At 34.4% G+C, this 27,896-nt stretch overlaps 2 protein-coding genes and 1 long non-coding RNA gene across 4 annotated transcripts; 1 reads left to right on the plus strand and 2 right to left on the minus strand.

Annotated features, from left to right (window-relative positions):
* LOC111501863 (uncharacterized) lies at positions 1 to 6,921 on the minus strand. Its single transcript, XM_023155776.2, has 4 exons — positions 5,770 to 6,921; positions 5,186 to 5,686; positions 611 to 740; positions 1 to 490 (listed from the first exon to the last, which is right to left on the minus strand). The coding sequence occupies exons 1-4, from the start codon at positions 5,929 to 5,931 to the stop codon at positions 405 to 407; spliced, it is 879 nt and encodes a 292-aa protein (XP_023011544.2). The 5' UTR covers positions 5,932 to 6,921; the 3' UTR covers positions 1 to 404.
* LOC141483372 (uncharacterized) lies at positions 789 to 20,668 on the plus strand. Its single transcript, XR_012466050.1, has 2 exons — positions 789 to 1,729; positions 19,549 to 20,668. It is a non-coding gene; the product is annotated as an uncharacterized lncRNA (long non-coding RNA).
* Son (Son RNA binding protein) lies at positions 9,142 to 26,398 on the minus strand. 2 transcript variants are annotated; one of them, XM_023155774.2, is made up of 7 exons: positions 25,315 to 26,397; positions 24,230 to 24,590; positions 23,851 to 24,159; positions 19,293 to 19,406; positions 18,666 to 18,779; positions 9,535 to 9,873; positions 9,142 to 9,315 (listed from the first exon to the last, which is right to left on the minus strand). In XM_023155774.2, the coding sequence occupies exons 1-7, from the start codon at positions 26,208 to 26,210 to the stop codon at positions 9,202 to 9,204; spliced, it is 2,247 nt and encodes a 748-aa protein (XP_023011542.1). In that variant the 5' UTR covers positions 26,211 to 26,397; the 3' UTR covers positions 9,142 to 9,201. The 2 variants fall into 2 exon arrangements, with proteins under 2 accessions (XP_023011542.1, XP_074034056.1); XM_074177955.1 differs by lacking the exon at positions 9,142 to 9,315 and adding an exon at positions 17,956 to 18,020 and having other exon boundaries at positions 9,719 to 9,873; positions 25,315 to 26,398.
* Between the last annotated feature and the right edge of the window lie 1,498 nt (positions 26,399 to 27,896).

The raw sequence follows: 27,896 nt of genomic DNA on the forward strand, positions 1-27,896 counted from the left end.
TTTAAGAGAGAGACAAGGTCATTTTATTATCACATGATAATTTTTTCAATAAATCATTCGATTCTTACCACTTCATTGTGATATTTCCACTAGACAGTTTACAAAATCTCAACACGTGTTTCCCTATAGGTACAATAATGGCTTTATCAAGCGTATCATACTCAACGCTCGATGAAAACGCTTCATAAAGCTATTGTATAGCAAAACACGTGTGTAAGTTTTGTAAACTGTCTAGTGGAAATCTCACAATTAAGTGTTTCTTGAATAAGCAATTACATTGTATGAAATATTGCATGCTGGATTTCCATTGCGTTGCTACTCTCGGCCATCATTTTATACTTTTTAAGTTTAAAGTAAGGTAGTTGATAATTTATATCAAGAGTTGTTTCAAAAAATTCGATATTTCAATCGAATTCAGAGCCAATTGTAATGCTCACAACTTCTGACAAAACTGCGGTTTGGTGATACCATCGGTTTGTGTCGATAACAACTGAAAAAAGAAAAGAAATAATGAATAAATAATTGTTTTTGAGTTTAGGATTTGCACTCAATTGTGTGAGCAATCAGACCTATCCTGTAGTCATCATCGACAGGATTCTATTCTACTTACTTATCTCTCCGGGCTGGACCAAAACCTCAATATTTTGACAAACATTGTAACACTCTGGAGGAGGGGCTAACTTCCATAGTTTTTTACCTTTGAGCTGAGCTTGCCAAGATGGATAGAGAACATTATCAACCTACAAAATAAAGATAAATATTACTTGTGATGCACTGTTTTGAACCTTTGGTGTAGTAATAAATATTACAGGAGTTTTTTCCCAACACCAAACCGTTTTTTAACACCTTGACACGTGTTTCGATCCCCAAGTGATCATCTTCAAGAGAAAGATCAAACTGTTGATCTTCCTCTTGAAGATGATCACTTGAAACAAAAGCTTCATCAATTCCAAATGTTTTACATGATGATTACCTAGTTATCATTCGATTAGATAATCATTCTTTTCCCTTGATAATGGATAATAGCGAAACGTATCTCGAATAAAAAAATGTTTGTGATTTTTTTTTAATTAGTATCGGGTGTAATATATTACTACCGATGAAGCTACAGTGTTAACGTGTCTAGAATTAAAAAATGTTTGTGAAAATTGTTTAATTATTATCATGGACAGTTGGTTTATTCATAAATTGAAACATTTACAATAATCAATACATAGTATAAAACAAAGTAGCTTCCCGCTGTCTGAACCTAAGTATGCTTAGATCTTTGAAACTACGCAACGGATTTTGATGTGGGGTTTTTTAATATATAGAGTGATTCAAGAGGAAGGTGTATATGTATATATAACATTCCTTATATAGTAGAGGAACACTGTTAATTTTAGAGGTTTCTAATGTGATGTGAATAAACACATTTTTTGTGCTTACATTGCAAACGCTGGCTGAACCCTACGAGATGAAAAAAATAGACTAAAGTATTGTAGCATAGGAAAGAATCCTGTGCTATTTATCGCCAGATGGTACTAGTTGACCGTCTGCGAAATAATTAGTCGCAATTCAGCATTGGCGAGTAATAAGGTTTTTGTTGTTTTCCTTTTTATTTGACTTTTCGTTTTTTATTTCAAACTTTATTCTGTGAATTTCGATGCCGGCACACCAAGCTGACAGCCTTTTGGGATAAAATTTATTTGTTAAATCTTGCAAAGCGAATTTTTCTTCCTGGTGTTAGGTGAGTGATAATTGTGGTCTTTAAAATGAATGTATTAATGAAAGTAGTAAATTTTTAGTATTTTGGAGTCGTTATCGAAAATCAGCAATAAACTGAGGCATTCTGAGACACCATTACTATTACCCAGAACCTATACAAAATTATCCCTGTTACAGTATTGTACACCTTAAGAGGGTCTACAAAAAAAGTCCTCGATAATACATGTATATCTCTTAGGGATAACCCACAATAACCATTTTTTATTAATGGCTCATTCACGAGGCGATTTTTAAGCAATACAGCATTAATCCTTATCCAATTAGGTACTTCAAATACATTGTGCATTTAATATAAATCAATATGACCCTCTACAGCACCTCTACAGTACTCTGAAGTACCTAAATGAATATTTTCAAAGATATTACATATTTAAAATGTAGGGACAAGCGGTTGCGGCGGTACTGGCCGGGGGGCACGTGCCTATGAATAGCACGTCGAAAGCCGCGCTTCGCCCTATATCACTTTATGATTAGCAGCTACCGCTCGCGTTTATGTGTACAGGGTATATCTTGACGAGTTAACGCAATCTATATATAGAAAACTGAGAGTAGAACGATTCTAAAAATTAGTAGGATGGGTGAAGAACTAATGAAGAATTCAACTGAAATATTATCGTTGAGGTGACGTTTCGGGTTTCACCGGAAGTGAAGTCATCTTTATTATTTTTAATGGCACACCCTGTATTTCACCTCATTTTTTAATTCTTCCCATGATTTATATTCTAACTTATGTATCATACCCTATATCCGAAATGAAACGTTTTCGAGGTTTTCGAGTTTTTTTAGAAAAAGTGATAGATGCAGCCTGCTCTCGAACATAAGTCATTTTTATGTAAATTAACATTTTTGAAAATATGCAGTGATATCGTGATAACTGAAGGCTGAACGGATCACGCATCATTTTCACGTCCACTGAATAATCCACAGGGTGCGCAAAAACTAGGGTCCAATAAGTGAATAAGAAAAATTAAAAATCTCAACTTTTTCAAATGGGAACCCCCATTTTTTTCCTCAAGGTTCAATTCTATTATGAAAATAAGCCCTAGTTATGATACACTTCCCTATACCCAAAATTCATAATTTTGGAGATATTCCATTATATTTACATACTTTTCCGAAATGTTGATGTTTCTAATAGTTAGGCTGCTGTCCATCTTTCAACACAATGTTTGGTGACAAATGAGATAAAGTTGTTTATTGTCAGATTCGTGCTCTCAGAAGGTACAATATGGCTCGTGCTGGTTATAATAATCACGATTTATTTAACTTATTGGTGATTTATGGCGAATGCAATGGAACAAGAACATGTGATGCTTATGCTACAAGTAATCCAGAAAAACCGAAACCATCTCCAGATATCATTAGAAGATTAATCTTCAATCTTAAGAACTTTGGATCGTTCGAAAGGAAAATTATCAAAAGTAAAACGGTGATTGACAATGGAAATAATGCGATTACAGTGCTTGGGTACTTCACTGCTTTTCCAGAAGCATATTTGAAAGATGCGGCACGAGATTTGGGATTGAATAAAATGTCCATGCGAGAATATTAGCAAAACATAAATGGCATCCGTTTCTCATACTTTAGTCCATGGCCTGAAGCTATCCGATTATGAGTGAAGAATTAACTTTGCGAAGTTCTTCATTATGAAAAATCAAGAAAACGACCAATTTTTGAGGAATATTATATGGAGCGACGAAGCGAAATTTACCAGAAATGGGATATTCAACAAGCGGAATTCTCACTACTGGAGCGATACAAACTCGCATTCAGTTCGGGAACGTCAATTTCAAGACCGTTGGAATTTCAATTTTTACTGCGCTGTTAAAGACGACGCAATAGTGATGCTTCACTTCTATGACGAAAATTTAAATGGTTAGTTGAAAAGTATCGGAATTGTATTGTTTCATTGATTTAAACAAATTAAAATACATCACTCAAGAAAATGGCATCAAGGTAGCTATGTAATAAACATTTATAGCATCTAGAAAATACATAACAGACCAACAGGTATTTTTATTTTCAGGTGAACGATACCTAGATATTTAAAAAAATCTCGCTCGCTGACCATCGAAAAATTTGATATCAACATGATGGAGCACCTCCACATAATCATCAAATGGTGAAGATGTATTTAGAAGAAACTTATTACGGCCAGTGGTTTGGAACCGACGGTCCTCAATTATGGTAACCGCGATCGCCCGATTTAACTCCAATGGATTTTTTTATTTGGGGTTATATAAAAAACGAAGTGTATTCTAACAAGCCAACGACAAAAGAAGATTTTCAGCACAGAGTTCGTACTGCTTTCAACTCTATTCCACCGGACATGATAAAACGAGTTGTAGGAAATATCATACAGAGAAGTGTAAAATGCTTAGAAGTTGGAGGCAATGTATTTGAATATTTGTTGCAATAAAAAAAGCGGTTGACAAAAGTGTCACATGTTCTTGTTTAGCATTGAAATAAATTTGAAATTGTTGTTTATTCTAATCATGATTTTTGTCTTGAATATGGAATTATTTTTCATGAGATATTCAATGGAAACTAGGCAATAAAGAAATTTTATCGGACAAAATTGGGGGGTGAAAATGTAAATCCTCGCGTGATAATAACTTCTATTGCGGAATATCACCAAAATTATAAGTTTTGGATATAGGGAAGTGTATCATAACTAGGGCTTATTTTCATAATAGAATTGAACCTCGAGGAAAAAAATGGGGGTTCCCATTTAAAAAGGTGGCATTTTTAATTTTTCTCATTCGCTTATTGGATCCTAATTATTGGATCAGTGTACGTGAAAATGATGCGTGACCTTTCAACCTTCAATCATCACGATTTCTAAAAATGTTAATTAACATGAAAATGACGTATGTTCGAGAGGCTGCATGTATCGCTTTTTCTAAAAGAAACTCGAATAACTCGAAAACGGTTCATTTTGGGTATAGGGTTTGATAGATGAGTTAGAATCTAAATCATGGGAAGAATTCAAAAATGAGGTGAAATACATGTCATTAAAAATAACAAAGATGACGTCACTTCCGGTGAAAGCCAAAACGTCACCTCAACGAAAATATTTCAGTTGAATTCTCCATTAGTTTTTCATCCATCCTATCAATTTTCAGAATCGCCCTACTTTCAGTTTTCTATATATAGATCGCGTTAACTCGTCAAGATATACCCTGTATATTTAGTATCAGCATTACACCCGTGCGGAGCCAGGTCGGGTCACTTGTATTTTTAATGAATGCTCAAATATACTTTCCGAATCATCAAGTTTTATTTCAACAAACCAAAGAGTTTTGAAGTTTTCTTGGACAACATACTTTTAATAAAATTCATCAGTTTTCATGCTAATAAATATTTATAGTTAAAAACACTTTTTTTCTGAAGATCTCACATATAAATCCCAACTCACGTGCATCTGTGCTCCATCTCCGGGGCCGCCCATGAATATCCAGCTGAGAGCAATATTTTCTGAATAATTGCCCAAGAAATATGGTTTAGAGTAATACTTCCTTAAATATTGTCCAGCTTTATCCATGCAATTGCTCCAACCAACATACCATGGCTTTTCTCCAGGGACAAGATTTGCTCTGGACTTGGACATTTCGAACACTTCTCTCAAATTTTTAAACTCAGTTTTATAAGGAAAGAACTGGCAACTCTTTGACAGGATTTTTCCATGAATATTTTGATAAAGACGTTGGAAAAATTCAAATGAGAATTCATTTTGTGCCGACCAGTCTCTCATTCCATCGGATACAATAACAGGCTTGCCCAGTAGAGCGTATTTTGAATGAAAATCGGTGGAAGAAATGTTTTCTATTCTATCGACGTTTGCAATATTGCGACAAAAGTCGCACTTTTCCGGTTCTCTGAAAATTTTCGTTGCTGTCGCAGGCATTTCAAGTAGACACTTCAAAAAATTATTCAAAGTTATTTCCCCAATGAAATAATTTATAAAAATAATTTGTGAAATGAGATATTGTACATTTTTACCTGAGGATTGTAAAACAGGTCGCGACTTCCATATAAGAGACCGAACACAAAACACAAATAAGTACACATTTTGAACATCACGATGTGATGTTTTATAAAATTGTAGATGCAATGAAAAAAAGTATTTCTGAAACAAACGTACGTATTCATAGGAACGTACATCCCCTAACAAGCATAGAGCGGTTACTGAAGGAATTCTGTCCTCTTTCTGTTACAATTACCTTATCACTAACCACACCACATGTGTCTGTCCAATGAAGCGTTAAGCAAATTGAATTTTCTTTTCAACCACCTGATGCATCTAAATTCATGGATGAAGGGAACTTTCAAGGCAGTGGATATATTAAGAATTAATTAGATATCACTAACTGAAAAATTTTTAAGGAACTTTTCTCAACATTTTCTACATTATATGATGGAATTGGCGGATACCTGAAAATCCATAACTAACGTATTCAAAAAACACTTTTACAGAAACGAAACACATGTTTCGCGTTTTTGTAAAATTGTTTAGTGAAAATTTCACAATAAAGTGTTTTTTGTATACGTTTCTTCTACATTTTCAAAACTAAAAGGGTTATTATTTATACATGAATGTCTTTAGAGATGATCTGAAATGGTTTTAAAAAGCATCTGGACGTACCATTAACACCTCAACACTTGTTAAACTAAGGAAATTCATTACAATATTGGCTCAAAGAATATCTAAGTATTTCATATTATCATAGTTACTTCTTTGCATGTTATACAGATATTTGTGAAGAGTTTTTTTTGAAATTAATTTCTTTCTTTGGAAGATGTCCACATTATATTGCTAAGAGATGAAGAATAAGAGAGACATAACTTTTCCCAAATTTGAATTGAAGGGGTTATATTTTTAGGGGTGATTAATTTTTGGGAAAGAAGTTTTTGTCTTTCTACTACTCCATCTTGATACAAAAAATGGATGAGGGAATCTTCCTTCCTTTCTTTGGAAGATTCCCTCATTTTTGTATCAAGGTGGAGTAGTAGAAAGCCAAAAACTTTTTTTCTCAAATGTTTTTATGTTGACAAAATAACTTTTGAAATACAACTAAATGAATATACCTAGTACAAACTTTAAATATTTTATAAACATGAGAGGTCTTGAAAACCTAGTCATCATCTAAAAATATTCTTTTAAAATTCAATGGGGTTTTTATTCATATTTTTAGATTGAAAAACATAAAAACAGTGTAATACAGCTTGGGGCAGTATCGTGTGTCCCACCCTATTAATGACAATCCCGAATTTTAATTAATACATAATTCTTCTATGTTGTAGTATGCTTTTTTATACCGTATTTGAAAATTTCTGACAAAAATTAAAATACAAACAAATTTTGGATAAAGTCGATGGGATCATTTTATATAATTCAGTTTCAGAAACAATATTACAAAATTTAAATATCAATTGAAAAAATCTAATAAGTGGAATTCCATAGTTTGCTTTTCATTGTATTACACTTGAAATCGTTTTCAATATGCACTTTTTGTAACCAATTTTATTTTTATTCTCAAGCCTCAATAATGCTAGAGAAAGCTATTGTATAGCGAAACACGTGTAGCGGTTTTTTTAAAACCCTTTATAGTGAAAATCATATAATGAACTGTATTGATCAGTTTGAATAAGGGTTTCAAATGGTCCCAATATTTGCTCAAAAGATGTATTTCGCTGCTCTTTTATGTAAAATAAAAACTGAATGTATCAACTGTTTGCGACACCATATCTCAAGTGAGATTCGATAATAAAAATAATAGTTGTTTCCAGTTCGTTGATGATGTCTAATGGTATAACAGCTGGATAAAAATTTTTTGTTCAGGTATTTTATATGATCAACAAATTTCATAGTTATAAATTCAAATTTACAAGAATTTTTCAGATGTTTTTCTTTACTTTGCAGTGAGTTTGAAGGCAGAGAATATCATGTTGGTTTTGCTGAAGTTAAAACATATCAATCAATCAAACATTTATTAAATCAGTTTTCCTTCACAATCACATTAGACAAAAACACATCATCATGAAATGCTGGCTGATTCAACAGGTCAAACATAAAAATACATTAAAAAAAAAAGTTAATAAGCTACAATCAAATTAGGATTCAAGGAGAAACTCATCCACAGAGTAGTATGCTTTTCGCAATAAAAAAATCTTGAGTCGCCTTTTAAACACATTGATATTTGAGGATTTAATGTCCTCACTAAGCTTATAATATAGCTTAAATGTTCTTGGATTTGCTCATTCCTAAGAATAATTGAAATATTGTTTTTTTTATATATGTATTAGAGTTTGGTAGATATACAAACTAGGCATTGTTAATCAAATATAACGAATGAATAATGGCCTGCAGTGTGCACTTGAAGATGCATCAGCCAGAATTCTGATTACCTTTTTCTGAGTAGTAAAAACTTCATCAGCTTTAGCTGATAAGCTCCAGTGTTCAAGACCATAGGAAATCACTGACTGAATTAAACTGTAGTATAAAAGCTTGAGAAGATCAAGAGAGAATGTTTGTTTTATCCGACAAAGTAAATATATGTGTTTACTGAGCTTCAGTTTGACACTATGAACATGTAACTTCCAGGTACGTTTATTATCAATATAAACACCTAAGAATTTAGTACAAATAACTTGATGTAGAGTTTCATTATTTAATCTAACCAAATAGCTTTTATCAATTGTTGTATTTTTAGTAACAAAGTTGAGCAATTGAGATTTAGCAGCAGGCTATTTACAGAACACCACTCAGAAGTCTGATCAGTTTTGATAGCTTTGACAATTAGTTCGGATGTAGTTCCCGCATATACGAAGATGTTAGTGTCGCCCACAAAAATAATAGCTTTTGAAGAAAATTTCGGAAGATCATTTATAAAAACAAAAAAATTAAAAGGGTCCCAAAACAGAACCTTGAGGTACCCCTCTTGATATACATTTTCTTTCAGAATTCATTCCATTCACACAGACCAGCTGACTACGATCAGTCAGGTAAGATCCAACCCAATTCAATGCAGAGCCACGTATACCATAAAACTGCAATTTGTATAACAGTATGTCATGGTCAATGAGGTCAAAAGCTTTGCTCAAATAAAAAAAATAATACCATGTCATACCAACAATTTACTTTTTTTCAATCAATACTTGTATTCTTGAAAATACAAGCTATTCCATGCCCAATAAAGTGGTATCTTTTACAAATAGTATAAGTTTCTTTCATTTATGATAGGAAGATATTTCACATGTATAAGGAATAAGATAAGACCTAGTACGGATCATTGGGAAACCTTAGTGAGTCCGCGGGGCTTCTTGGGAGAGGCAATGGATTGCACTAGGGACCACTAGTTCAATCAATAGGACAACACAAAAAATCAACAATTTATTTACAACAGAAAATTACTCAGAATGTAATAATTATATTCAAGGAGGCAGAAGCCCTATTTGTTGTAGGCAAATTGTCGCTGCGCTTGCCTTGGCTTCCTTCTTATTGTTACTTGCTACATTTGGTTTGTATTCCATTCCATTAAGTACAACCTAAAAAAAATTAATACAACATGAAATGCAAGTTAATACTTCAAATGAAATTTTTGAAATCATATCATATTTGTCATGTGTCTTTCTAGTACTAAGTCTGATTGAAAACAACATTGTTTTTTTTCGAAAGTTGGTCTGAAAACAAAAGTTTGCATTTCATTATGAAAAGATTTAAATGATTTACTGAACAAAACAATTCCAAAAAAAAAGCAATTTCACCTTAAATAGAAAATTTTTCTTGTGATCTGGACCGCACTCAAACTCCAAAATATATTGGGGAGCACCCAACTTTTTCTTCGACGCGTACTCTCCCAACAGGGAAACAGGGTGCTTGCCCTGTAAATTCTTCACGACAGGTGCACCTTTGACTTTTCTGTTCTTTCCGCGTTGCTCCTCATTAGCAACCAAACCTTTCTTATCCAATTTTACCTCCAACAGGAGTGGTTCTAGTGCCCCGGATTTTTCTTTACCCAAACCTTCTCCGGGTCTCCAACCCATTTTCTGAAGGAGATGCATTCCCATACCTCCTGATACAGGAGCAGCAGTTTGAAGTTGATCCTATACGTAATAATGAAGAAAAAAAATCAGTAATACTAAAATTTTCATTAATTATTAATAACTTCTTCAAGAATTCATATTTACTGAAATGCATCCTGCAATTGCCGAAGAAGAAACTACATTAAAATACACAATCTTATACTCGCAGAGAAATACTGCTGCAATTTGGGCATTATAATTTATAAAATCATCTTACTTATTATGAGCTATCCAAAACATAAATTTATCGATAAAACAACTTTTGTAATCCTTTAACAGCTGTATATTTTAACAGAATCTATGAATTGTAACAACGTAACAACCAACAGCAGCACAATTTTAACTTCCATCTATACAGTGCATTTCTTTAATATCCCCCCTTCTATTCTTTGAACGGGTCAACTCAAAAAATTGAAATTTGGGTTAATGAAATTAATGCATGAATACTTTATTTTGAAGTGAAATTGACAGATGAAACTTTCAAGATGGCTACTGAGCGCCACCTGGGAAAAAAAAATTTAATGGAAAGGGGGGTCTTGTGACACATCATTTTGAAGCTCCTGACGAATACTTCACAACCCTAGAATATGAAGTCAATATCTTCACCTACTACTAAATGGCGAAACATTTAATATCAAGACAAACATATTGTAATGAATCTGAAGCTGGCCCTGACCGATGTCCCAGTTAGCAAACGCATGACGCATCGCGAAGCAGCGCGAAAGGTCCGGATGGGTCCCGAAATCCGCAGAGAGATCCGGAACGTTCGTTGACGATATAAAAAGGTCGCTCTCCGTCCCGAGGAGTAGTCTGTACTTAGAAAGTGAATCGTGCGTTTAAAGAAAGGAATCTAATTGTGAAGATAAATTAAGCGTTAGTTACTAAGAGTTGTATATAAATTAGTTGTGATAGTGAAATATTGTTAAAAATAAATTTGATTAAGGCAGTTAATTCTTTAATTCGTTACAATTGGTGATCAGAAGTGGATTTTTAAAATAAATTTGTGAGCGCTTGGTGGACAATTTTTGTATTACGGTGAAATTGACTATAAAACTTTCTCACTTTCGCGCAGATAGACTGGTGATTCATTGTGTTTCGCGAAGCGGACAGTACCGGACGACGGAAACATAAACTGATAGACCTTTCTCGCGAAAAATAGACTTGTGAAAATAAATAAGTGTTTCGGACTCCATCAAATAAGTGGACATATTCAGTTTTGAGTAAAATAGACAGTAAGAGTTAAAATGTGTTCAAGAAAAGTGCGCCTAGTGGACTTGAAAGTCGCCGAATTGAAGCAAGAATTGGAGGAGAGAGAACTAGATTCTTCCGGAAAAAAATCAGTACTCCAGAAGAGACTATATGGGACAACTTGATTGAATCAGGAGAAGATCCCGAAACATATTTATTCGAAGTTTCTGGGGTTGATTGGAGTTCAATAATGAGCAAACTTGAGGAGAACACCAAATCGCTGAAATATGAACTTCAACAAAATTCGAAGAGTTTGAAAGATGAACTTCAACAAAATTCGAAGTGCCTGGAGGAGAAGCTTCTGGAAAATTCGATGAGTTTAAAAAATGAATTTCAACAAAATTCGAAGTGCCTGGAGGAGAAGCTTCTGGAAAATTCGATGAGTTTAAAAGATGAATTTCAACAAAATTCGGTAAGTCTGGAGAAGCTTCTGGAAAATTCTAAAAGTTTGGAAGATAAATTTCTAGAGAATTCGAATAGCTTGAAGGAAGAACTTCTTGAGAATGCAGAAGGCTTGAAGAAAGAGCTTTGTAGTGTGGGGAGCCTACTCGAAGAAAGAATAGGAACCATTGAGACAGAGATAGATAAAATCAGGAAGGAAATGGACACAGAAGTAGAAGAAATCAAAGGCGGAGTTCAGACAGAAATCAGCGAGATAAAGAAAACAATTAGCAGGTTGCAAAACAAAATTGTTAATTCTGCCCACCCCACAGAAACGGTTACTGAAAACTCAATTCCGGAACTGAAAGATGTCAAACTCAGTTCTGAACCGGGAAAGTTCTCCATGAAGCCGCCCCAGTTCGACGGAAACACTCCTTGGGCAAATTACCACCAACAATTCGAAGCTGCGACCAGGCCCACCTAGAGCACGTTTACCATTCACAGCTCAAGAACCGCTGCCAGAAATCAGGAGAATCCCTACAGGAGTTTGAAGCCGACATAGCTCGATTGGCCGTCTGGCATATCCTGCTACACCCGAAAATATAATGGAGCGGTTAGCAGTTCAGGCATTCTTGGATGGAGTTCGCGACCAAGAAACGAGGCGCTAGCTCATCTCAAACATCTCGTGGATGCACTGGCAAGCGCTCTGGAGTTTGAGGCTGCAAAACAATCCTGCAAGAGCCAGAGCAAAGTTCGAGCTATCGCGGAAGATGGACAAGTGCCTGCAGATATTGAGGCCACCATCAGAAAAGTAATGAAAGAAGTTTTGCCTGAGAGGAAAAATATAAGATGCTGGAACTGTGGGAAAATTGGACATGTGCGTAGCAAATGTCCAGCTTTCAAAGAATCGACACCAAATCAGGAAAACTAGTGGGGGTCGATGAGAAGGGGCAATCGTCGACCTGTATCCAGCAAGCCCCCGTAAAAAACGCATATGTTGCCGTTCTCCAACGACGTAGACGGCCTCATCAACAACGAGCCTTGCACCATGCTGCTAGATGCAGGTGCGACGAGAACCATTCTTGGGCCAACCTTTGCCAAAACACCGGCAAGAATTGAACCGTCAAGCTGGAAGTTACGCACTGCAACAGGGAAGCCAGCCAATGTACTTGGAGAACTACCAATTGAATTGGTGTTGGGCAGCACAAAATTGAAACATCGTGCATTGGTGGCGGACATCGAGGACGATGCGATCATTGGAATGGACATAATGAATTCCAGAGGGTTCGAGCTGAATTTTCAAGACGGCGTCCTACGTGTCGGCGGAGAAGAGCTGGTGCTTCATGGAAGAAGCGAAGAGATGATTAGAGTCCTGTTGGCCGAAGACGTGTGCGTACCTGAGAAGGCTGAAACCATACTAGAGGCTCGCTTGGACGGTGGTGCGAGCAGCGGGAATGTGGTAATGTTCGAGCCCAAGATACATGACGAGAAAATTGGACGAGGAATCGCACTGGGGAAGACCCTGTTGCGTGTTGATAAAGTTGTGCCGGTCAGGGTCATGAATGTCAACTACTTTCCCGGGACCTTGAAGAAGGGAACAATGCTGGGGCACTGTTCGTCCATTTCCTCTGTCATACGGAGTGTACGCAGTTCAGTTAGCCAAGCCAACAACTTGCCTACAGAGTTGGACAAGTTACTTGACATTTCCTCCAAAGACATACCATCAACTCACCGATCTAAATTGAGGGAGTTAGTCAAGAGGTACCACGAAATATTCGATATTGGAGAAGGAAAAGGCGGCAGAACGAATGTGGTTCAGCATAGAATCGACACTGGGAATGCCCGACCAATCCGGCAATCGGCTAGAAGACTCCCTCTTGCCAAGAGAGAAGAGGCAGACAAGATAGTCAGCGATATGGGAAAAGAAGGAGTCATCTAACCTTCTGACAGCCCCTGGTCTTCCCCAGTCGTGTTAGTGAAGAAGAAGGACGGCTCGACAAGGTTCTGCGTGGATTATCGCCAACTAAATCACGTTACAAAGAAAGACAGCTACCCTCTTCCAAGAATCGACGACACCCTAGACACGCTAGCCGGCTCCACAATTTTCTCGACCTTGGATTTGAAGAGTGGATATTGGCAAGTTGAATTGGCCCCAGAAGATCGAGAAAAGACAGCTTTCACCATCGGCTCAGGATTGTGGCAGTTCACGGTTATGCCATTCGGGCTTTGTAATGCTCCAGCGACCTTCGAGAGATTGATGGAGACGGTTCTCAAAGGGCTCTCATGGAAGACGTGTCTAGTGTATCTCGACGATATAATCGTGGTCGGAAAATCGTTCGACGACCACCTGAAAAATCTGGACGAGGTGTTTATGCGTCTGAGGAGTTCTGGATTAAAACTGAGTCCCAAGAAATGCCATCTGTTCCAGAAAGAAGTCCGTTACCTTGGCCACGTTGTCTCTGGGGAAGGAGTGGCGGTAGACGAACAAAAGATCAAAGCAGTTAAGGATTGGCCCATTCCAAAAGACATACATCAGCTTCGGAGCTTCCTTGGTTTATGCACCTACTACCGCCGATATGTGCTGGGGTTTGCCAACATCGCCAAACCATTGACCCGCCTCACAGAAGGGCAGATCCAGTTCCAGTGGTCTGGGGAATGCCAAGACTCATTCAAGAAGTTGAAAAGAGCTTTGATCAACGCTCCCGTTTTGACCTATCCCCTACCTGACGGAAAGTTCATTTTGGATACGGACGCCATCAACGTGGGACTTGGAGCAGTCCTTTCTCAAATCCAGGATGGACAGGAGAAAGTTATTGGCTACTTCAGTAAAACGCTCAGTAAACCAGAGCGTAATTACTGTGTCACCAGGCGAGAACTGTTGGCCGTAGTCAAAGGTGTAGAGCATTTCTACAAATACGTGTATGGAAGACGATTTCTGTTGAGAACGAACCATGCAGCTCTCAAATGGCTTCTGCAGTTCAAAAATCCCGAGGGCCAAGTAGCGCACTGGTTTGAGAGATTACAAGAATTTGACTTCGAAATAGAACATCGAGCTGGGACTAGCCATAAAAACGCAGATGCCCTATCACGGAGACCTTGCCCCGATGACTGCTCACATTGTCGACGAGCAGAGGAGAAGGAAGCAGCTACTTGTAGAACTACAGCTGTAGACGACAACTGGGAGGATGATAAGATCAAGGAAGGCCAAGAGAAAGACCCAGATCTTGGTTTAGTCATCGGATGGAAGAAAAGTAATCGAAGACCATCGTGGCAGGAGGTAGCAGGTTATTCGCCAGTGGTCAAGTCCTACTGGGCACAATGGAACTCCCTTACTTTGGAAAACGGGGTTCTGAAGCGGGTGTTGGAGTCTGAAGACGGTGCAGAAGAAAGGTGCCAGACAGTGGTACCCCGGAGCAGACGACGGGAGGTGCTCAAAGAAATCCATGATGGAGTCACTGGAAGACATCTGGGAGTAACGAAGACCCTCCAGAAAGTAAGACAACGGTTTTACTGGGTTAATTGTCAAGCCGACGTCAAGGACTGGTGCAGAAAGTGTGATGTATGCGCTGCCAGTAACGGACCTAGGATACGACCGAAAGCTCCAATGCGCCAGTATAACGTGGGTAGTCTTTTCGAGAGAATCGCCATCGATATCGCCGGCCCGTTCCCGGAGTCCCACCATGGGAACAAATACATCCTGGTAGCCATGGACTACTTCAGCAAGTAGGCAGAAGCCTATGCCCTGTCCAACCAGGAAGCCTTTACCGTCGCTGACGTCCTGGTAAAGGAATGGATATGTCAATTCGGTGTCCCATTGGAGTTGCATTCGGACCAGGGCAGAAATTTTGAGTCCAACCTGTTTCAAGAAATATGCAAACTGTTGGACATTCGAAAGACCAGAACCACATCTTTACATCCACAGTCCGATGGAATGGTGGAACGAATGAATAAGACTATAAACCGCCACTTGTCCAAGGTAGTCTCTGACCAGACAATGAGCTGCATGAGATAATTTTGTTGTATCTCTATTGGAAAATAAGACAATGCAACCTGCATAAAACTTATTAGTTTTTACAGAGTTTTTCTTTGGGGCCTTATGTTCGAAATATAGGTACTTTTACATTACAAATGATCATCATTGCAAAGCCCAATTGATTTGTCCCTAAATATTTTCTGAACCTCACTTGTATGTTTGAGTATTAGTTATCAGTTTCATCATAAACCATATATTTTTAAAGCAAGCAATGCAAATTCACCAGTTTTAAACTATATTATGATTATTTGCTTGTAATCAGTCTATATGAGTAAATTTTACTTTATATTTAATACCTTGTTATATATAAATAGTATTTGGACCAACACTAATTGTGTAGGCAGGAGTATTCATGAAAATTATTGGGTTTATTGTATGTGAGTGAAATTTATTATGTTACTTATTATTATTAATTGCTATGCGACTTTTTGTTCAGCGGCTTCTTTTGACTATTCCTATACTAAATGTATTTTTTATAATAAGGAAAATGATAGAAAAAAATGCATCATGACATTAAACAATTATCAAATGATTCGTCACAGCATAAATCATAAGCATGATGAGTTAACAAATGAGTATTTGTTAGTCAATTATTAATCATTACATGTGTGATGTAATACATTTGATGAGACAACAATTGTAGCATAAAAACTGCTAGATTACAGTGCTAATTTGAATAGCATGCAACTTAGAAAGGAAGTGAAGAGTTTTCTAGTTAAGAGTCACTATAATAGTTTCGAGGAATATTTTAAGAATTCGTTTTGAATTTTATGATATGTATTCAACTATTTTAGTTACAACTTACATAGTTATGTAAGTTTAAAAGTTGTTGACAATTTTTAATGGTGAATTTCATTAGTTAGGACTTCCATTGTCTAATATGATTCTACTATGATTCGAAATCTATGAAGACACAAATAAAATTAGAAAGAATAGCTAAAATATCAATTATATCAGGCAATAAAACGTGAAATGACAATAAAAAAAGAAAGAATAAAAATGACCACAGAGTAAAAAGAAATGAAAAAAATGAAAATAAGCAAAGAATACAAAAACATTAAACCAAGTTACTTCACACGTTTTGATTGTTAGTATCTGCAATTGTCTTCAGGTGATGACTGGACTATTGCTCCGAAAGATGACTATTTATAGGTCATTCATGCGCTTTCACCTATCCCTCTTCTCTCTCTACGCTTCACCGGTTTATCGGGAGTTGGCTGTTTTCCGCTTGGTCACAGGTTTCCATATGTTGCGTATTTCTACGATGTCTTGGCTGAATGCGTCATTGGACAACATATATACAGCTTCTTTGTACTTCCTCTTGAACCAGTGTTTCTCTGTGGATGATAGCTTGGGGCCACTTGATGTTATGTTGATGAGTCCAAACATGCTCTGCTATTCCCACCTGGCTGGTTTCTCCTCGCTGTGTTTTTCTTGTGCTTGGCAATGCAATGGCCTCTTATTTTCACCGATATAGGATTTGTCGTAAAAGGTATCCAGTAAATGCAGTTCTTGGAATCGCAATCCGCGTTTGGTTGCCTGGTTTTCGTGAGGCTATTACGGATGGTGTTTCCTTATCATGGTTAGAAATCTTTTTAATTTTTCAATTTATTTTTTAACTTTTTGCTTATTTTTAATTTTTTATTTATTCATACCCTGTGGTCATTTTCATTTTGCATCTTGATTATTTTATTCGTTTTATTGTATTGTTATTTCACGTTTTATTGCTTAATATAATTATTATTTGAGCTATTCATTCTAGAATCATATTAGACAATAGAAGTGCTAACTAATGAAATTCATACTTTATGTAAGTTTATTCACTTTTTGTCTTTTTTTTTACCACAAAATGTATTTGCTAAAAACACTCTAAGCTTATGACAATAAAGTATTTTTATTTCTGTTATACATATTGAAAGATTTTAGTCTACTTTTTTTAAACTGAACCAATATTACGTAATTATTTTTAACTGCATGTATTTATTGGTGATTACTTATGTTATTTCCTTGACAGAACATTAAATCGAAGGCTTTTCATTCTGTTTTGGATATGTGGCTGAATTTCCTTCCATTTATTACTTTTTTTAAAGTATTATGAAATGAAATGTACATTCACATCTATTATAGTTTTATATACTATTGTTTTTTTCTTGTGACATAAATATAAATTTATTAAATGTTTTTTGGATGACAACTTATCTAAAGACTGGCACTAACCTCATTGAAAACAGTTTGACTCAATCTTTTATTTCTTCATCAGTTTCGATCAAGACAGTGGTCATATTTCAAAAGATTAGAAAGGAGTGCCAGTCAATCTTACTTCAACTGATAAACGCGAGATCTATTCATATGCTCGTAATGAAAAGTCCTTCCATTCTCGTCAGGTTATTGAAAACATATGGCATTTATTACTATAGCAATTTTTCTTCTCAATGACTTACCAGATGTTGATACCGTGGATCTCCAAAACTTCTCGCGTTGGACCTTTGTTCAATATTTTATTGGCCTGAAACAAATTCTCAGGTGGCAAATTTCAGAAATTAGAAATCGAAAAACCGATTTCTATTTTGAGAAATTTTCCTTGCTGGATATTGATTTCCAGATTTTGTCTTTTTCATAGATCAACATGATATATGCAGAACTTGAAATCATACTGGCTTTCTCTTGAAGATAAGAATATAAAAATATCAACAGAAAACTAATGCAATGATCCTTGTTGAAAAATGGTATTTTACATAAAATATTTTTATGCGCCACTAACTATTCTAGTGAAATATTTGAAATTCGTACCACTTATTTACTTTTTACTAATATCCAGCCTTTCGAAGAGGCACAGATTCCACTTCTGTGCACAGAAATGGTCTGTGCCTCAATGGATTAGAAATAGAAATCAGAAGTTTCTATAAAAAATCCAAAACCTGAAAATTTGTCAAAGGCAAATTGGACAGTTGGCTACTCATTTCATTTATATTAAATGCTCGAATAATCAAAAACAACTTTTAAAGAATTTACTCGAATTTTTGATCAATTTGTGATTTGGATACCTAAATGAAATATTTAGCCAATGAGGAAAGGAAGTAGGAAATATGAAAAACTCTCTTCAGCACTGAAAATCTGAAAAGACAATAATATAGACTTGTCGATAAAATACCTTTTTGGCCCAGGCCTGATAGCCTGATGACAACTCAGCCTGTGACAATATTTGAGCACCTGTTGATCCAGTAAACTGACCTAGCTGCTGTTTGCTGGTAGCCCATGACTGCATCTACAAAAACAATCCCGATCAGTTGATTCATTTTATTGCCAATATTTTATATTCGTATATATTTTTTTTATAATAAGGATGATGACTGTCCACGATATTTAAAATAATTCGTTGAGTACAACAATACTTCAAAACCCCTGTATTTTGAATTGCATTTCAAATTTTGCAACATGTTCCCAAACACTAGGAAATTGATACAGCAATATAATTGTTAACAGAATGTTTCTTCCATTCTTATATGAACTTAAACAATAACAAATTCAAATTATTTGGAAAGGCACTCAATGTGTATACTTAAGCAAAAGAGCTATGAAAGTAATTATTAAAAATTTGAGGAAACATGCAGAAGATGATCCTCGGAACACTACAGAATCTTCTAATGAAAGATAAGTTTAATAATATAATACGGTTTATTAATAACAAGCATGCAACAAGTCTACAGCCGCAACTTCTATATTTTGTCCTCCAAATATAAGTATTTCGGTACATTTCAGATTATAAGTTAGAGCTCACCTCTTTATTGGACTTGTACATCTGAGTGAGAGCCTGTACATCGTGGGGGTTTTCCTGTAATCTACGAATTGCAGTCAGTCTCTGTGAAACTATTGATCCAATATCTGCCGTAGGCTGCAACTCAATAAGTTGAAATATTAAATAATGCTTTTTCTTGAATATATCACCATTTGCATAAAATACAGATAACAGTAACATTGAAAGAATGAAATATTTTTAGTAGCTGGCATTTCCAATTGTATTTTATTTTTTACAGGTTTCATTCATTTTATATTTCCATCTGATGATACCAGAGGAGAATCCATTGCCAGACTAACTGATGCATTTTGAGCGAGAACTGATGAGTACAACCAATTATGAACTCCCTGAAATATATAACTGCACTCCATGTGAAATTCACCTACAGAATTGAACTTGACCCGACATGGAAATAGAACTCCCAAAATTATAAAAAGATTAAATTTGTCCAAATATTATATTGATAAAATTTGTCCAGATATTATATCGATAAAATTCTATAGAAGGAAATCCGAGTGTGAAATAATATAATCTATACGAACGGATTAAAAACTGAGACAGGATTGGGGTGGCATTGAAAAACTTGAGAATCACTCATTTCTGGAGGTTGCCAAAGGTGGCTTCTCTGTAAGCCCTGAAGAACCCCTTCAGTGCAGACCCTCTGATTTAGAGAATACATTCTTGTAATATATGGTTGATGAGTGATTTATGAGGATTCCCAGCCATATTGGTATTCCAGGCAGATCAAGATGCCAAAGAAGCTATGGAAAAAACCATTTCGATAATATCCCTGTTGGATTAAATTCCATGAAAATATTTTTGATATACATGACATATCAAAAGTGGGAAGTGCACTGGACTAGCCCTGAATCAAAACTCCCAAAGTAAAATCTTTCGTGAAAGAATGGAAATCCCTACGTAACATATCCTGAAAAGAATAAGTGATAATAAACTTGTTTGTGAACTGGATGTATGTGGCTTACCAATAGTTATATGCTAAGGTGAGAACGATAACCTAAACATGACCTCTGTAGAAGAAGGAAATTGGTGAAACATACACTGAGCTGTGAATTATTAGTTAAACTGAGTATGATACAAATTATAGAATTATGCTCAGCAGACAATAAGAAGAAACTTATATCTACATACAAGAATTTAATTATTTATTTATTTGGTACAAAACTTCCAGAGAGAAATTATGCTGGTGAAAGGAAATTCATAAAAATGTCTAAGAAAATATCAATAACAACTTTTGATAATAAGAAAATATAAACATCCAAATAATTATAATCTGATAATTATCTCTAAATTAAAAAATTTGTTTTGAAGTTTTTGGAAAATATATGAACGGTTCTGGATTGTTTTATTTTTTCAGTCAATTTATTGAGAACTTCTTAAATGATTTGGTAGTATGTATTAAGAAATTGTAGGTGTTGTGATCAAGTAATTTAGAAATGTTTAATAATTATATATTACTTTTCAGGACATTTTCAGATAATTTATATACGAATTTAGCTTTTTCAAAGACTATTAAATTATTCAAAGTCATATTATTAGTCATTTTGTATAGTTCCAAAGATGGTGTATCCCATGATTTATTAAATATTGCCTTCATAGCTTCATTCATTAAACGATATATTTTTTTTGCCTTTCAGTGCAGGATGACCGAATTGCAATGAGATATCTAATTCGATGGAGAATATGAGCATTATAAATTAGAGTTACTATAGGAGTACCTAAAAAAATTCATTCTTCTGATTGCTCCCACCAGTGGTACGATCAATTCTTTAATTTTATTCATATGACTTTCAGAATATTAATTTTTATCAATTATTAGGACCAAATATTTACGATTTACGATTTTCGACTTGGTTAATTAATTTGTTCTTAATTTCAAGATTCAGTTTATTTTTTGATTGAAAATCATGAAAACTGTCTTTTCTAAATTGATTGTTTAATTGAGGTCATTTCTCAATCTTTTTCATGTCGTTACTTATATTTATTTTCAATGAAATCTCAGAATGTTTGAATGAGGAACTATCAAATATAAACGAATGGTTATGTGACAACGGCCTCAAGTCAAATGTAAATTAAACAAAATGCATGTTAATAGGTAGCAAATATCGTTTAAGACAACTGCAAGATGAACAGCTGTCATTGAACATTTATATTGATAATGTCATCATTGAAAGGGTAACAACTTTTAAATATCTGGGAGTGGTATTAGATCAAGAATTGAACTCTAATGTGCACTGTAGTTATATTCAGAAGAAAATAACCACGAAAATTCATCTTTTATGTAGATTGAAAAATAAAATAAGTGAATATGCAAAATTAACAATTTATAAATCAATAATAGCACCCCAACTTGATTATTGCAGTACATTACTCTATTTTGTGAGCAATGAAAATCTAAACAGACTACAGAAGCTTCAAAACAGATCCATGAGGGCAATATTAAGTTGTAATAAACGCACATCTGTGGAATACATGTTGGAAACACTGTCTATTATGTCTGTTAAACAAAAGGATAACACTGAATATGCTACTATTTATATTTAAAATTAAACACAATATGTTGCCAAATTATCTGAGTGATCAGTTAACCTACACAAGTAGTATTCATACACACTCCACTAGAAATAGAAATGGAAATTTTTATATCAACAGAGAACATATAGGTTGTGACTCGTTGTATAGTTCTGGTCTGACTGCATTTAATAATTTGCCAAGTCATATAAAAAGCTGTGATTCGTTAAATTCATTCAAAAGAAAATGTAGTGAATATATTTCAAGTAATAGTCGTCAATAATTCTTCTTGTTTTCTAGTTTCTTGTTTTTAAAATGTGACTTGTCTCTATTTTTATATTTTTTTGTTTTGTAATTTATAAGTGACTGACTGTACTATGAAGAACATTATGTGCTAACAGAGAGTAATAATAATGAATTCTCATTTTTTCTGAATGAAACAGTGCAAACATGGTCTTGCACTGAGAACTATCTATCACCCATCAAACTTATATTTTTAATATTATCAACATAGAGCAAATTAAATTTCCCAATTTTTCAGCCAAAGATTGTATTATTAAGTCTTTTTCTACTATATTAGGTGTGATCAACTCATAGTTGTTTTAAAGTCTTTAATTTTTTCTTTGTAATTGGAGTATATTGCGGCCTTTTTCAATAATCGATTTTTTTCTTTCATACTTCTGATAGATTCATCTATGTCATCATCAACATGTTCTTTATTTTCATATTTAAACTTCATAAATTGGAATCCAGACAATTTTCGAGTGATGGTATTCTCCCAAAAGTTAGTTTTTTCTTTTCATCTAGTCATTTTTAACAATATGATTTCACTGGACTACCAAAGTTTTTCAACTTGACATTTACCCAATATGTCAAATGGAAACATTCGAAATGATTCTATATATTTGTAGACAAACCAAACCAAATTTTATTTATTTCTCTTCTAACGAATTTTCTTTAACATGAATAAGTTTTTAATAAATTATTTGTTGGTTTCTACAGAAATTATAACACTTTTATCACTACTGATAAAATTGTTGAACTAATTATCTGACATTATAGCATATGTGAAGTGTATATTTCAAAATTTAAAAATGAATATAATATGAATCGGCTAGACAACCTTAGCAGTAATTGAAAGAAACAATAGTTATTCATAATTTTTTAGTTGAAAAGCATTAATATATAAAAGTACAAATATTTATATATTTAAACACATTTGTGAGTTATGAACACATGAACTGAAAATATTTACACGAATATTTTAAAAAAATAACAAGAAAAAAAGAAACACATTTAAAATAACAAACCGACATAATACAAATGATATAACCCACTAACTCACTCACCATTTTTGTATAAGGGTCTACTTATTATCAGTATATAGTTACCCAAATAAAAAAAACAACATGAATAGAAGCCACATTACAATGTGGTCAATGATCTGATACGAATTTCAATGCAGATCAGTTTTTTCTAATATTTTACAAAGCATTTCCATATGTGATTCCCGAATCATTGTCCTAAAAAAATTGAAAAGTTTCTCACTACTAACTTCAAAAAAAAAATGTTATCAAAGAGATTGTTTATATATCCAGTGTCAAATGATATTTTTTAGACTACACCATCACTATATTATATACAGTTTCTAATGTTTTTATGAGTTCGGTCCAGAATTCTGAAAGATTGGCTGTGACTTATTGATGATCATACTCTGGTACCATATTATTCTAGTATGAAAATTAGGAGTTAATGAGTCATGAGAATTATTTTCATCAATATTTCAATTATAGATTGACAGAATCATGACCTAAAAAATATGGAACAATCAAATTTGAAAATATTCCAAGTATCTTCAACTGATTCCAAATAATTGTTTTTTATGTATAGGTTGAACTACTGGTTTTCACTTGAATATTTTTTTATTTCAAAATATATAACTTTGTATTTTTTCATACATATAAAATTATGAACATTTCTCTTAAACCAGTGTAAAATTTCATGAGCTCACCTCATTAACAGGGGTCGGGAAAACTTGCGGTCCTGGAGGTGCATTGGGTAGAGCAGAAACAGTTACAATTTTAGGTAAAACTACTGGCGGCGCCACTAGAGGAACCGGAGTAGGTTCGATCGGTAGAACAATGGAATTTGTTGGTGGTGGGACAGGAAGAGGAGGTTTATTGTCAGTCTTCTTTGCTGGTGGTGATACAGGCATCCACTCTTCTCCTTTGCGGTGTTGCTGACCGCTGCTTACGGGAAACTGAATGCGTAGCTCACTGGTCCTTTCCATACTGGATTTAATTGGAAGCGGAACCGAGTTCTGAATCAATTGAATAATTTTCAAATGTCATCATATCGTCTACCAAGAAATAGTTTTGTTTCTGACTCACCTTTATATTCATTGTTATGGAAGTGGGTCTATCCTTCAACTGGAATGGATGATGGAATGGTTTATCAGGGTCACTATCGCTATCATCTTTTTCAGATAAACTAGATAGTTCCCCCAATTCTTCTTTCTTCGATAATGTCTTGCAAAAATCTGTCAATTCCTCTATTGTTTTGCCTCCTGATTTTATTGCTGCTATTACCTTTTCTTGTGCTTGCGGTCCTAGTGTCAATGCAGCTGGAAGGCTTCCCGATTTCATCATGGTTATGGCATTTTTTCTGGCGATTTCCAATAATTTTTTCTTGTCAAACCTTGATTCTGAATTCCTTTCATTATTTCTGTCTCTCTCGTTGTAACCTCTGTACCTGGAACGTATAAAAATTTGTTTGTCGACCAATATTTTGACAACAAAAACATATTTTCAATGCCTCATTACAACAAAAAAACATATTTTCAGTGCCTCATTAGCATAATTTTGGATACATTTTCAAAACCAATTCACTCTTCATTCATAAATGTTTCCATTATCTCATACTCTAAGATATAAAGAATAAAATTGAATGACTTACTTTTATTTGTCATATTGATAATATATATATATATATATATATATATATATATATATATATATATTTTATATATATATATATATATATATATATATATTCTAGAAAGTCAATTAATCAAAAAGTATTTAAGAATTTGAGTCACTAGAAATATTTCAGAATAATGCTGTTTACAAGCCGAAAATGGGTTTTTGTTGGAAAACTAGATTCACTTCGATAATTCGATATTCCATCATTGTTTGCATTTCAGATTTGAAAAATCTGAAAATGATCCACAGTTATTAGAATTTTTTAATTTGATTTCCTTTCTTTGAAAGTTTTTCATTCTTTCACATCAAAGAATGTAAATGAAAGTATCGACCTATGTAGGAAATAAATAAGAAATTTCATCATAATTTATTATTAGAAGTTCTTGATATTTGAAATATTTTCTCGATACTTGTGTTGACAATATGTCTTCAAAAATAGTCGTATCATCAGGATGTGACTATTTCATGAATAAATTTATTCATTTATTACTAACCTGTCTCTCATAAACCATTTATTTTCTCTCTCTTCCTTATTACTTTCCCTTGGTTTATAAAACCCGTCATCACTGATTTTATTCCTACTCCTCTTGTAGTCCTCCAATTCTCTGCTATATTCGTCTCTATCTCTAGATATATGTTTCCTCTCCCTATGAGTGTCTTTCATTCTGCTATCTCTGTCCTGACTTCGCCTCTCTCGACTTCTACTACGATCACGACTTCTTTCTCTATGTTTTCTTCTTTCTTTACTTCTGTCCCTGAACCTAGAATCATTTCTTCTTACTTTTGAATCATCAGTTTTCATTTTCTTTTTTCGATGTTCGTCACTACTACTTCGACTGCGTTTCTTTGATTTCGACTTGTGCTTTTTCTTTTTATGGTTCGAGCTGGAATCTGATTCTGAAGCCTCTCCTTCCTCTTGCTCAATAATTTTTTCATGTATTTCTTGTATAGTTGATTCAAAAATAGAACTCAACTTTAGATCTTTTATAAATATTTTACTTTTTATTTTCTTAGTAGATCTAGAATCTTTCTTCTCTTCTTTTCCTTCCTCTTCTATATTATTTTCAACATCTTTCTCATTATTTCCTTCCACCTTAATTTTTTTTTCTGCCAAGCTTTTTTCATTTTTAATAAGAATTTTTGCAAGATCCACTTCATCATTATCACTCGAACTGCTACTAGTGTGTCTTTTCTTCTTATCTTTCTTCTTGTGTTTTTTATCCTTGTGTTTATGTTTCTTTTTCTTTTTATGTTTTTTATTATTATCAGATTTTTCCTTTTTGATAATGATAGGTGGTTTGGCATGAAATGTACTAAATAATTCAGACAAAATTTCCATGGATGATTTAATGGGTAATTCAGGTTTTTCCTCCTTTATTTCTTCAGACATATTGAAAAATATTCTGATACGGTCGGTTTTTATTTATTTTCAGTCTCCCCTATTCACAATATATTTAATGATTTATTTGAAATTTTCCATGAAGAATGGTATATCATAACAATAACAAACTTCTCCAATACGAATCATATAAACAAGAAAAGAAACATTACTCAAGATTCTCGGAAAAAGGACAGACTATAAATTACTATTTCGTGACATAACTGTCAACTGTTAGGTGTCAGGAGTATCACGGAGTAAGCGACATCTAGGTTCTTTAAGTATTTCTATTGATTTTACTATATACAAAGATTTTAATCATATATGGAAGGGAAGCATTTCTACCGATCATGGCCAAAATGTAATAGTCTATATACAAAGGTAATAATTTTTGTCATGACACTATTCAAAACAGCAGATCGGAATAACTTTAAACATGCTCTTTGTGTTTTGAGCTATTCAATTGTGAATTTGTGAGAGTAATGTTTTTCAATGCGTTTATTATAGACATGAGAAACTGATGAATAGAGGGAATAAATCACTTTCGCTAAGGGGAAGTATCGGTAACAGTCGTATCTGGACAATGAAGTTCCCAATAGTTGTTTAATTTATATACTGTAGTATTCACATTCTCATAATATTAAGTGAATGATATATGAAAACTCTGGTGTTTGAATAGATTCACATTTGTTTTGTCAAAATCTTTTAATGCCAGAAACGAGATTGACCCAATAAACATTATGTCGATAGATAGAACAAGATTCGTTTTCGAAACATTGCTCTATGTTCAGCACACAGAACGTTAGCATCTCTGTGAATGGAAAGCCAAAGAATGTTGGATTTTGGATTCGTTTTATGAAGAATCAAGAGTGCCGGATTGGAAATCCAGAAGTCGCCAAACAGAGAAAAGTGAAGACATGAAATCGAGTTTCGTTTCTGACATGGTGGTGGGCGAACTTGCTGATAGCGACCGCTACAAAGAAGGTACGTAGACACCATTGTTGGGGATGGAACTCAGTTCATGTTGTGAATGTCCGCCGTTTTATAACGTGCAAGCATACATAAAAAATAGTATTAATCAACATTGTTTGAGTGTTTTTAAATAAATAGTGCTCTCATTCACGCCGGTTGGAGGCCGGAGTGGACCGGATGTCCACGTGGGAGTGCTAAAGTGGAATAATTATATAATACCTACTCCCATTCACGCCGATTAGAGGCCGGGGGAGTAAGATTGCAACGGATAAACTTTCATGAAGAAGACGTTAATTTTATATGTATGTATATGTTCGCCGCAGAAAGACGTGCCTATCAAAAATTAATAATTTGGGGAAAAAATGGGGTGCAGTATTGCGTAAAGCAAGACTTTTGCACTCCCCGGACAAAGTTTTCATTATAGTTTTTACTATAATAAAAAGAGTACTGGTCATAATAGCGCCATCTGGAAGCTGGGACCAAAATTAAGCAGTAGAAGAAGACATGAAATATAATTACTAGATCAAGCAACTAGTATTTTACTGAAAACAGCTTCTGACATTTGAAAAAATAAGGCTCGTATTTCTGCAGTTACTGTGAAAGAATCTGGTGCTTGAATAAATACTAATCCTGTAGCATCACTTGGGATCCTACTGGATGATTACTCTTTCCGACTTGAGATTGAATTTCGACCTGGTACACCACTGTGTGTTCAACTGTTTTGTA

The sequence above is a fragment of the Leptinotarsa decemlineata genome, unplaced genomic scaffold, assembly GCF_025532065.1.
Source record: "Leptinotarsa decemlineata unplaced genomic scaffold, Ldec_3_MD MMD2_tig00003335_RagTag_RagTag, whole genome shotgun sequence".
In the NCBI taxonomy this organism is placed as follows: domain Eukaryota; kingdom Metazoa; phylum Arthropoda; class Insecta; order Coleoptera; family Chrysomelidae; genus Leptinotarsa; species Leptinotarsa decemlineata.

Coding starts and splice junctions, on each gene's coding strand:
- LOC111501863 (XM_023155776.2), bottom strand. CDS start 5,931: ATGTACGTTCCTATGAATACGTACGTTTGTTTCAGAAATACTTTTTTT. Junction 5,687..5,769: donor ACCTGTTTTACAATCCTCAG/GTAAAAATGTAC, acceptor AATTTTTTGAAG/TGTCTACTTGAAATGCCTGC. Junction 741..5,185: donor GAGATGGAGCACAGATGCAC/GTGAGTTGGGAT, acceptor TTTATTTTGTAG/GTTGATAATGTTCTCTATCC.
- Son (XM_023155774.2), bottom strand. CDS start 26,210: ATGTCTGAAGAAATAAAGGAGGAAAAACCTGAATTACCCATTAAATCA. Junction 24,591..25,314: donor AAATGGTTTATGAGAGACAG/GTTAGTAATAAA, acceptor TATACGTTCCAG/GTACAGAGGTTACAACGAGA. Junction 24,160..24,229: donor CCATAACAATGAATATAAAG/GTGAGTCAGAAA, acceptor CAATTGATTCAG/AACTCGGTTCCGCTTCCAAT.